Source organism: Linepithema humile, chromosome 4 (assembly GCF_040581485.1).
Source record: "Linepithema humile isolate Giens D197 chromosome 4, Lhum_UNIL_v1.0, whole genome shotgun sequence".
Lineage (NCBI taxonomy): Eukaryota > Metazoa > Arthropoda > Insecta > Hymenoptera > Formicidae > Linepithema > Linepithema humile.
In genome coordinates this window covers 19,352,441-19,364,804 of record NC_090131.1, presented here as the reverse complement: position 1 = coordinate 19,364,804, position 12,364 = coordinate 19,352,441, and the positions used below count along the sequence as shown (strand labels likewise).

The 12,364-nt window shown below is 45.6% G+C and overlaps 1 protein-coding gene and 1 long non-coding RNA gene across 16 annotated transcripts in view; one reads left to right on the top strand and one right to left on the bottom strand.

Moving 5' to 3' along the window:
- Window positions 1–10,359, bottom strand: part of LOC136999786 (uncharacterized) — a 198,033-nt gene extending 187,674 nt beyond the window's left edge. The window contains exon 1 of the long non-coding RNA XR_010890108.1: window positions 9,739–10,359. This is a non-coding gene — a long non-coding RNA (uncharacterized lncRNA). The remainder of the gene's footprint in view (window positions 1–9,738) is intronic.
- The window catches only part of LOC105672654 (zinc finger protein 541), a 403,799-nt gene that overhangs the window by 288,209 nt on the left and 103,226 nt on the right, over window positions 1–12,364 (top strand). For all 15 annotated transcript variants that reach the window (XM_067354494.1, XM_067354493.1, XM_012367730.2 and 12 more), the window contains one exon: window positions 2,483–2,592. In XM_067354494.1, coding sequence (XP_067210595.1) covers window positions 2,483–2,592 — 110 coding nt within the window. The remainder of the gene's footprint in view (window positions 1–2,482; window positions 2,593–12,364) is intronic.

Below are 12,364 nucleotides of genomic sequence, written 5' to 3'. Positions count from 1 at the left end.
ACGTTGCAGAAAATCCACATAAAAGAGAAAGCGCGGACTAGCCCAGCTACAATGATTTAGAGCGATGCTATCTGCGGGCACGTGCGATTTTGCTGATAACAAACTTCCACTCGCTTTATTCGGCTGGTTCGCCAACTCGCTCTCTCGCTCGCTCGCTCGCTTGCTCGCTGGCTCGATCCTCCCCGCGAAATCGATGAAGAATTTATCGGACGTAATCGCGGTCACGAAGCTCGAAATTCCGCGGCGCGGTCGAATTCGGATGAGACCCGCGTATCGAGATCGGCGAATTATTCGGCCGTGAGAGGAGCCGCCGTTTATCAAACTCGACTGAGTGCGCGTTGCCGGCCCATCGAAGACAGGCTCGCTGATTTATTAAATTGCGGCCACCGAGCGAGAGAAAGATGAGGAGGAGAAAAAGAGGGAAGGATCTACTAACAGCAAACACTGTAAGCGAGACATCGCGACGCAACATCGTCGTTATAGTCTCTCGCTTCGGATTCGAAGACAAAATTATTAGAGTTCGGCGTATAAGCGTACATCTTCGATGTTTGCGCGCGTAGTCGACAACTATATGAGTTTCCGGTAAATACGGCCGCGTCCGTCGAAGCTGATGAAAAGAGACTTGTTTACTCGCAGCCTGCTGATTTCCGAAGTACGACGCGACGCTGCGAAATTCGCGAGCGAGGAGCGTCCGCGTAAAGCGGCTCGGTGTACACAAGCCGGTTTTCAACACGGGAACTTCCTTTTATCATCAGTGAGATGGATAAATTCTGTTTATCCGGAAGGAGTGCAGCGCGAGTTCAATAATCGGTATGATATCGACGAAGTATAAATACGATTTAAAATAACTTCGTTATTTTTACAGACTTTTCTGTTTATTCGTCTCTATTTATTTTTATAAAATCAAGAAAAGTTTATTAAAAAAGAAGGAAATATGTTACTGCTATTTTCCTTTTAAAATCTCGAATCAAACTTTAATTGTGTGTGGACGAAGAATAAAAATTTATACGGATTTTGATTTATCTGTATGTGCACCTTCTGTATTTATGTATTCCTCCGTAATTATTTTTACATGAAATATAACGCAATATAATCATTCGCGCGCGTGCAAGAGAGAGAGAGGAGAGAGAGAGACATTGCTTAGATGCACTCGTAGTTGATTTCCCTCGACGTACGAAAATTGCGTTGGGAAAAATCGCTCGTCGACGTCCATCCCTTTCGCGCACTGTGTCCGAGAGTCATAATTTCATACTAAGCGAGTCCATCTTTCCTCCAGTCCGCGCTGTGCAAATAGCGCGCCGGGAGTTTCCAGGGCCGCTGCGGCACAGCGGCTGCTCTGGAAACAATAATTAATTAGCTGCCTCGCAAGGAAGCGGAGCGCGGCGAGGGGAACGATGATCGCAGGTGTTGCACGTCGGTAACGGAGATCCGTGGAGACGTACAAGCATTCCCGACGTTGCAAAGGTAAACTGCGGATGGATGTTGTTTCTTACAGCCGAGGGCCATATCGGAAACAATTTTTGATCGTAGAATTATAAGTTGATTAATAATGTCATTTGGAAATGTTAAAATGTCTTTTGTCATCTTTCAAACTTCTATCTTTAATCGACTTTTTGCTATAACTAATGATGACGTGATTGATTAATTGAGAAATTAGTTCGCTCTGTTTTTAACTTTTTAACGTAATTGCAATTCTTCAGTCAAGCTTTGTTAGAATACAGTAACAATTTAATGGTAATGTTTATTTCATATATTTTGTAAATGTATTTTTGTGTTTTGCAAGCTTAAAATACTATATTTAATGACAAATTAAATATTTTGTTATTATGTCCAATTTTTCATAAGCCATTCCATTTTCTCAAAGTTTTGTTGATTTCTTTTCATCGAGTACTCGAGCGAAATTGAATAATATATGATATTATATAATTGATTTTTCTCGGGTTTTTAATGCTTGCTAAGAGTCCGTACGCTGTCTGATACCATTCAAAAATAATTGCTCGCAAAACAGAAGTGCCTCTTGTTAAGGAAGCCCGCGTGATCCTTGGCGAGAAGCCATCTCGATCCTTCCTTCCACAACGACGCAGTCGGTCCTCGATCGATGTTGACGACCAAGCCAATCGACCATTAAGTATATCCTAGGTCGCACGCAAAAAGAACATGTTAGGCAATCAATCTTCTATACGTCGAAGTCTTGTAGACGCTACCTCGCGTCTCGTCGCGAATGCGGGAGGAAAACAGGAGCGACGTGAAAGGGGCAGGTGGGAGGGAAGGGGGTGACGTTGCACGACGACCGAATCTTGGGCGTCGTCGTGGCAAAAAGTTGTCAGTCCTCGACGATAGAAGAGACGCTTGGAGCAGTCTGCCGTCGGAGAAAACGACTCCGCTGCTCGTCGGCAATTCACGGCGAGTCGGGCAACATCGATTTGTCTCACGAACGTCAAGGTGTTACGACAATTGACGGGTTCTGTTTCTCTGATTGCAGGTAGCAGCGAGGAGTCGAGAGCCGGTGCCGGTGATCCTGGGAAACTGGGAGTGAAGAAACCGAGACCGAAGCCCTCCTCGCCGAACAGGCAGGGACCACAGCAGTGTCAGGTGAGTCGAGATCAAGAATAATATGAACGACAAGTTAAATTATACCGCGGGATAACTCGAAAAATTTTCGGAAAGTTGTTTTTAAAAATATATATATTTGTTAAAAAATATTCTTTAATATAGCCCATTTTTTACGGTTTTCTATCTATCTATTCTAGTGTTTTAGTTAGTTTTTCTCAAAGAAAAATAATCTTTTATTCGAGAAATTACCCAGCTGTATACTTTCCGAAACGTTTGACGCACCCTCATATATTAGAAAAGAATGAAATTCTGGGAGTGACGTAAGTTCCAGAAATATATAACAATGCTGAATCGATAGTTGCTTTCATAAGAGAGTTCTTTGTATCTATTTTTATGGCTGTTGTCAAATAAAAATAATTGTTTCACATAAAATATTGCGGAAAGCAGATTAGTGCAAGCTATTTATGAGAATTATAAAATTCTTCACATTTTTAATTTCTTGCCTTCGAAAGGCTGCTTTTGATGGTTCGAATTAATATTATTTGCAACGCTTCAAACGTAGGTGTTCAGAAACATTAATAATTTTGATGGAGCAATATTGACATCCGTTATGTGATTCGTAACAGGTGAGCATTGTGGAGTAGACTGTCATTCGAATTTCATTCAAATTGGCTTTCGCACGGCAATAGTACGATTGCTCATATACACATTGAAAACGTTCGTACAATTATTATCAATCAAAATATCTAGCTGTGACAGCGTTAAGCATTTTATAGCAAAATTATCGTATATTCTCTTCAACAAGATGAACGATGAATATTGTTTAATAATTGCGTAGAATATTTAAGGAAAAACATGCGCAATTTTCAACACTAAATGGGCTCTCTAACTCGGTAGAAAAAAATTGTGGTCCATTATCAGTAATTATTCTACGTAGCGCAGCTTATTTCGCCTTAATAAAATTACTCAAATAGCCTTAATTATACTGCCACATGCCGGAAACATTATTTTTAAATATTTCCTTATGTACGTACACGTAGCTTATTTGAATTACGTGCATAATGCAGCTGCGTTTTTGACGGGCGCGTCTTTTTTTTTCGCCAGTGCATTTTAATTAAATCTGAAATCACTCGCGGAAATAACGGAAGCGTGCATTGTGCGCTGCCGCTGTAGACTGACATTAGGTAATTGTCTCTGTCAATTGTGATTAAAAGTTCGCTGAAACAAAGTACTCGGCTACGTGCGAATTGGAAGTTGGTCCTGGCACAAACTGATAACTGCGCCGTTTTTTTAATTATTTGTGCATCGAAATTTTATAGCTGCTTGTTACAGTCCGACACGTAAAATATAAAGCATAGAGTCGGGATGTAGCGCAGAGGCTGCAATGATGTTTTGTTTAAAAGCTCTCCGGCGAGTTTTTTTTTTTTTTTTTAATCCCGCTGTGCTTCGTTTTAACAGTTAGCTTCCCCTCGGGAGCACGCAGCGACAAAGAGCATTTTCACGGGGAAGAACGAGGCGACGGTTCGTTAGCGGCCGATCGAGTTAGACGACCACGATCGATGACCACGGGGGTGTGCTCGAAAACCGTAGCGCGAGGCCGCAAAATTCGTGCTAACCCGCCCTATTCTGCCCCCCCGCGTGTCTGCCTCCCTTTACGTCCCTTTTGCCCGCGGTCGGAACGAGTCGAAATGGCGCCATCGAACGCTAACGACGCTGACCCACTTTCCGGCGGCCGCGCCGGCGCGCTTGTTGCGGAAAGCCATGGCGAGCGCGCGCGCGGGGGATGCGCTCTCGCATCCGTGACGTGCAATCCGGACGAACTTCTCGCACGCACACGGCATTTTTATGACGACCCTTCGGGTCCACTTCATCCCCGACTCGTGTAAAACCGCGCCTTTGGACGGATTCCTTCTCCGTGTCGCAACTATTTTTTCCTTTCAATTTAGCGCGCAGTAAATTAGATGCAAACTCTGGCATTAAGCGCCAAGTTCTCCAGGGTTCTTATTCATGATGAAATAGAGGCTTTTCATTCACGCTAGAACTAATTTAGTAGATTTCCCGGTAAATAGATTTTCCAGTGAATAGAGATCTATCGAGAAATTAGATATTCTTCGTCGATAATAGTCTCTTTTGTAATTGCCTCTTCGGATAAAGGATATGAAAAATGACTGACTCTCTTGGTGTGTATGTGGTTATGTGCAATATATTCTGATAATTCGCACACATAAATCCATGTAGATAAATACATCGCGCGCGACTGAAATAGAGATGAATAAATTAATCCGACGACTTCGAACCGACGCGACTGCAATTTATTTCAACGCGGCGACAGTGCGAAATGGCAGTGTTAGCCTTGATTTCAGCGCGCGGCTCAATTTCCTTCTTCCCAGTCCGACCCTCCTCCCCCTCCCTCCCTCTCGTGACCCACATTAAGACGCAACGGCCGGCGCTAAAGTGCCAGGCGGTTGTCGGGCGCTGTTTATACACGCGGTACACGGCGCGCATGCAAGCGCTCCGTCGTGTGCCGTGTGCGGGAAAGGCTGTTGAATATTCAGACGGCGCGAGCCTCGGAGCAGGCAGAGCAAACACGGCGCCCTCGGTGATGTAACACACGAACGCGATACCCCCTCGCTCCCCTGCGCTCCCCCTTCGTGTTCGTCTGTACGCTCGACCGATTTAGGCGTGCCTGCCTGTGGTGGTATTTAAGAGCTAACCCTTTTAGAGCCCGCCACCTCCGCTGATTGATCCGCTTTTCTCCGCGTCCGCACGGTCTGCGCCGCTCAAAGCTTCCGGCTAACGAAAGTAATCTCTTTGTTCCGCGAGCTTCGTAGATTCGTATTTCTCTCCCGTCGCGTATTTAGCGTCAGATACGTTGATCTAACGCCGAGATCTTATTTACTCGATGTATTTAATCTCGACGCGAGATGAGAATTATACATCCTCGAGAGGAGTTTCTTCTTCAGAATTCGCTTCGCGATTAATCCTTCGCTACTATCCGCCTCGCTTTCCTCCTGTAAAGGATTATACGCCATCTCAGACCGTAGTATTCCCTCGTTCATATGACACTTCTTGTTCCACGCGCCTCCTGCTCTTTCATCTTCGCCGCTCGTTCTTCATCTCCGCCGCTTCCTCTTTCGTCCCCTTTTCCCCTTCACTTCCCGTCTCTCTCTCTTTCTTCCGCGTAAGCCCTGACGGCTAAGAGAGCAGCCCCTCGTTCCCGTTTGCCTTGTTACGTAATTAAATGACGGTCCGCCTGACTTGTTGACAAGCCTTGTCGATGTATCGAGTTAGCGACGAATTAAGCCCGTCCGCCTCGGCTCGATTATGGCTCTCGGATATCGGCGCGATCTAAAGGGGGTGGCACACTCGGGGGAGAAAGAGGGCGAGAGAGAGAGAGAAAGAGAGGGTGGGCGGCTTTTGCAGCGGCGCAGCGTCCGACGTGACGCTCGGCTGTCTCGCCGGAAATTGATCGTTATTCATTACAGGACGCCCGTGGAATTTTCCTCGTCACGGCGGGGCTCTGTACCGCCATAATTTATGCTCCAATTATCGCGCGGTCGGCATTATGCGCGAGACGGTCGATTAATGCCGCGCGCGACGCGAGATAAAGTTTTTTAATGCACCCTTATGATCGCTCGCGATGCATCAACGATTTCCATTTAGTCGGTCGTCGCGCGCGCGCTCGGCTCAGCCCGGCCTCCCTCATAGATATGCCATCATCACCATACACGATGCAGCATCGGTGCGTGCTAATTAATAATTCAAACGCAACACGACCGGCAGATTTTATACCTCGTGTGCCCGACACACACGGCAGATTGCGGATACGAGATGATATCGAAAGTTTGAAAATCTGCGGGATGACGGAGAATAATGCATGCGATTATTAATCGTTTCGCCCGGCAACGTTTTGCGCTGAAAGCAATTCGCGGCGTGCGCGACCGCGCGCGTTTGCATCGTGTGAGATTCAATAGAGCCAAAGTCTTTTTTTTTTTTTTTTTTTTTTTTTTTAGTTTTATACAGAAATTCAATTTGCGCTTCGATCATATGCGTACCGTCGAAGAGACTGTTGTCGCTGCAATTATTTAATTCGAAACGCATCCGCGCGGGTGGAAAGGCAACTGGTTTCATGAGATGGAATTGCTGATGAACTCGCCGAGTGTATCGATTTTTCGCTCCGCCGGCTGAACATTAAATCATTAATTAATCAGACCGGACAATACACACATTACCGAAGCGTGGGAAAGTTTCGCGATAATTTCACCGGCCGAATAGATTTTGCAGAAAGGCGTAGGCGAACGACACGCGACTCTATACTCTAAAAGGTAGGGACATGTACAATAGAGTTAAGTGATTGGCCGAGATCAGATGACTTTTTTTCTCTCACTCGTACTGATAAGATCGCCATTCTTTTCGACTCAATGGCCTCGTTTTCTTAGCTTCTCTCGTCTCGTATTTTCTCGTGTTACTTGCGCGAGGATAATTGAATGTCTTGCAAATGTCATTAATCTGTCGTGCTTATCGTAAGCGACGTATTTTTGGCTGAAAACTCCGAGAAAATGGGTCAATGTGATTTTCAAAATTTGCGCTGCTTGTGCCACACTGACACACGTGACCGTTGTTCCGTGGACACGATGTACTTGCCAACATTCGCAGTGACACGAGCTGTTAATTAAGCCGACTTCAACCCAAGTTGTTGCTGGATCTACGTGCAACCTTGTCCCGCTGCCATCGTAGTTTCTGCCCTAGTCCGCCGCTCCCGCGTTGTCGATCCTGCCCTTTACCATTCCGCTACATTCTGTCCTAACCATGCCTCTTTAGTTGCGACAAAGAGACAAGAGGTTCCATTTCGCGTCTGACGAAAGTTATCCATTACTACTGCGCGCGCCGACGGCTTGCATGTGTCGCGCGAGGAAATTAATGTCGCTCGTTTTGAATATGATGGATGCATGCTAAATTCTTATCTAACAAAACAACCGAGTATCCGAGATGTAAATTCCATCTATCGAGGTGAAGAATTAACATTCTTTATTTTTTAAATAAAGTGAATTTAATATATTTTTCCGAGCACGCGTATGCATAATTTCAAAACAAATGTAATATATTTTATTTATTTATATATGGAAATTTTTGTTGAGTTTATTGTCGTAGAAAACATTTAAAAAAGAATTTTTGTAACATAGATGCTTGTTACGCGCAACGTGAAATGAGTAGAGGTTGTTTAATTGGTTCTCTAAACATCTCTGATTGCATGTAATGCCCATAATAATCTCTCAGAAGGATGCTTCGAGGGCGCGCTCTCAAGAGAAGTATTCGGCTTATGTCTGCGTTTTGTTATATGCTGTTCGCGAGAAGAAGTCGCTGGTAAACGAACGACTCGGTACGCGCCCGTCCTTCGCAACACAATGGAAATCCCGAGCGGTAACGCGATTTCCCGCATTCCATTCATCGCCCTTTTCCCCCGGCAACACAGTCCGTTCGTGCATTACTCGCTCGTCCCGAACCCTCAAACGAGAATAATATATCCTCCCGCGCCATCATGGCGGTGGAAGACCTTTGTGTCTTTACGGCGGCATCAGCGGCAGGGATGGCACACCGAGTCACTACTCCACCTCGCGGGATCTTTCCTCCTCTGCCTTTCCTCATTATTTACGGAAGCGCGAGTTTCTCGTCTCCTTACCGGCTCCTGGTAATAAGATGCACTCTTTTAAAAGATTCGCCTGCCCGGAAGCGACAAATTGCATTCGCCCCGCGGTCTTGCGCCCCCTCGGGGTTATACCACTACTTTCAGCTAGAGGAAAACTCGGAATGGGACGCGAACGTGGTTAGCCGGAACAAACGTTAACCGGATGAAGCCGCAGACGCGTCTTAGCCGCCAGTCGCTGTTCTCTTTAGCGAGCTTCAAATAACGAAGTAATCTTTTCTCTCCTTCTTCTCTGCATCTCGTTTCCTTCTTTTTTAGACATTTGCAGTCTGATTACTGTTGCATACGGCACGAATTACGCTGTGCTATACTATCTCTATGATGTGTATTTGGAGCGAGAGGAATATAATTACTTTACTGTAATTAGGCGATACATATATTTCTACGTTGATTTTTCGTTGCAGGAAGCGTTGCAGAAACATAAATAGTTGCTTACTTCTCTTTATTAGTCATTGGGGAAATTATTTAAATCATTTATTAGACATATTAGATCATTTTAGAAATCCTGGCGATTTTCTCTATAAATTTTATTGCGAAAATAAATATGAAATAAATGCGTGAAATACAATCTGTTATCTATATCGATAAATTTTTAATATCGCATTAAATTCAATAAAGTTATCATATTATATTATTATTAAGTGCAGGATTTAAAAGGGGGAAATAGATTTTAAATAAATGGAAAGTTTGAAAATTGCAAGGGCTTTTGAAACGACTCGCTACTTTAGCCTCGGTCGAAGGCACATCATTGAGCCGAATAAGAGACCAGAGACCGAGTGAAAACCGCTCTCGACGGCGATCCTTCGAGAACGCAGTTTCCTCGAAACTTCAGGACGGACTATCCGGAGTGCCCTCGCCGGCGACATGCGCGATTTCACGTCCGATCCCTCATTCCCGTGCCTCATCCTCCGGATGGAAGCGCGCGCGGCCGCGACGACGACGAACGTGGTTGGCCGGGAACGACCGTTAAGCGGATCGACCGATCGATGGTAGGAGGGCCGGCTTAAACCACGAATCGCCCGGTTGCCTCTCCGACCACCGCAGCAGCTCGGTCCAAGTGTCCCGCCCGTCTCCTCCCGCGCGACTCCTCTCTCTCTCTCTCTCTCGAGAGAGAGAGTTCCCTCTTAACGAAGTATCAATGTTACCACCCGCGGGATTACGTATTCAGGGCCCGATGTGCTGGTCGGTGTACATTGGCGGCTTCGGGCACTACGGGTGGACTTGCATAGTCGTGAGCCAAGTGGAGGCGGCCGAGAGGAACCATCGTGTGCCGACCGGAGAGTACTGCTGGCGGGGTGAAGAGGCGGAGGAGGAGAAGGAAGCGAGTTGGCAAAGGGAGTGTTAGCAGAAAGGCCAGGAGTAATGATGTTTGTTTAGCTCTCAAGAAGAGGGACCGCGTCGCGGAAGGGGGTGGAAGATACGGGTTTTGGCACGGGGATGATGGGTAAGAGGGATGCGAAGGACCGTGCGCCTGTTAAGACCTCTCTCTCTCTCTCTCTCTCTTTCTCGTCAAGATTTTCCGCAATATCCTTCTTCCTCGAATCTTCATCTCTCCTTCGCTCTATATATATCTCCGCTCTCTTTCTTGTTTAAGTGTGTATATGCATATATGCGTATATCTCTCTCCTTCTCATTTACGTATGTGTGTACGTATCTCTTTCTTTATTTCTCCCTCTCTGTCTCACTTTCGTTCCTCGTCACTGCGCCTCGTCACTCCAGCCGCGCCTCTCATCTTTCTCCCTGGTTTCGCCGTCCTCGCCTCGTAAATTGAAACTCCCGTGTGTTGGCGTCCGTGCATCTGGAGCTCCTTAGGAGTTAAGCTACGCAAATTAGATTTTCTGCTTAGGAGCCAGAAGTACGACTCCCCCTTCTTCCCCCTCCCCCACTTTTCCCTCGCGTCGACCCCCTAGCTCTTGAGAGACCTCGCCGAGACCGTGCGCAAACATTCGTCTCTCGTTCGTGTACATACACAGGCCGCCATCTCTACATGCTCCAAATCGTGCGTTTTGCGTCATTTCTGGTCTTTTTTATTTCTCGTTTCGCAGTTTTTACGTCCTCTTATCTTTTCCCCCGTTCTCTGTGCCCGCTCTGTTCTTATCCCCCCCCCCCCCCGCTGGTCTTCTTCACGTCGTCGGTCAATATTATCCGCGATGCGCGTCAGGAACGCCTTTAATACCTTTTTCTTTAATCTGGATTTGCCCTCGTAGTGGTAGTGGTAGAAGCGACGCGAAGTTTTTCTATCTATGGCCCGGAAATTTCTTCCGCCACGCTGGAGAGGGTACTTCTCGTTTCGTCGAGAACGTTCGTTATGTACGCCCGTTCCTTCATGAAATGGAATTTGTTGCCTGTTTGCTGGATCCCGGCAAATGTTTGCCAACAGACTGTACCGTTTAAGCTATACATGAGTCGTCATGGCAACCGTGGCCCATCGTTAAATAGTATCGCTTCGCATGAGCGCTTGCGAGGATTCCGCAGGAAGTTCGTGTTCCGCCGGATGTCAACAAGTTTTTTTTTTTTTTAATCCAAACGCACGGTGTTCGTCAGAGCGAGTTTTGCAGCGTATTCAGTTCCGCGATCGCTTTCATAGTTTAGTAATATCAGTGAAATCTGAAGAAAATATAAAAAAATAAATAAGTTACACGAAAAAGTAAATAACTTGAATTTCTAGTGTATTTACATTTCGATTTTATCGAATTTTTACATACGCTGAAAATAGAATCACACCTCACTCTCTCTCTCTCTCGAGTTTATGTATGACTAATAAAGAGTTGAAAGCTTTTAGTATTGCGACGAAAAAAAAAAAAAAAAAAAAAAAAAAATACGTTGTTGTTTACATCTTGTTTCTCTCAACAAGCGCAGATTTTCAAAGCAAAGAGAAACTTGTCATCCAGAGCAGCGACGGTATTTCTTCGCGACTTCGGCTTCGGTTTATTCGCTCTACTGGAATCACCAGCGGCGCTCCGTGTAGCCCCCGCGCATCATCGCGACGAATGGAAATAACAGCGAAACGAGAAGCGGAAAAGACTTTTCCGATAATGGAGGCCCGGAATCGTGCCATCGCACGTTCCCCGCGTCGTCACGTGCTGACAACGGCGGCGACGGGCGCAGGTGCATTGGAAATTAATTTCGGCTTAATGCCGCGCCCGCCGACACCGCGAATCCTTCGACGTGACGACGAATCCCCGATGCCGTCGAGACGTGATATTCCGAATCTCGATCGTGGGATTCCTCTCAAGCAGGCCATTAGAGCGAGTTTAGCCAAACGCGCCGTCGCCACCGCCGGTGTCCTATACTTTCCGCATTATTGATCGTGTTTGCACAGTACGGTCTGATAGATATGCCTGATTATTCAACATTTTCTTCCCGTGAATGCTGAGATTTGCGTCGCAAGAACTTAATCTTTCTATCAATTATGTGATCGAAAAAAAAAAAAAAAAAACAAAGAAGATAAATTATTAAAATATTTAATACTACAGCGCAAACTCTTTTTTTCGCAATAAACGATTTATTAACAGTACTTTTTGTGGAAGTCACAATTTAATTATTATTGAAATAAAATTTAAGGCAATATTTAAAAGTTATGGACTTTTTATCTCATCGAAAACTTCGTTAATTTGTTTTATGTAAATTTTCTGCATATTTGTAGATTATTTCGTGGAATAATAATGGAAGCGTTATTATGTTTATGTTAGTATTTTAATACTAGTGCTACTAGCTCATGCTACTTGCGGTGCTGCCTCGTCGCATTATGCGCGGCATTCGGAGCGGCTCGTCGACGAAAGAAGCAGGGCGAATTTATTAGAAATGCTAATCGTTCCTGTCGCTCACGAACCCCACGGAATTCGCACGATTTTCCGACGGCGAAGTCATCGTCCATTCGAACGAGGCGTCGGATTTTCGGGTGGAACATCGACCGCGCGCTCAATTCCTCGGTCTTTGGCTTCATGAAATAGTTCCTGAAATAGTGCGCGCCATCCGGAAGCGTATAATAAACCTAATTCCACATACTTAACGGGCGCATACCGGGGACCGGCGGAGTGCGATGTGATCGCCGCGCTAAATCTGCGAGTAATTTTTACGTACGTAGAAGTAACTGCAGTGATACGG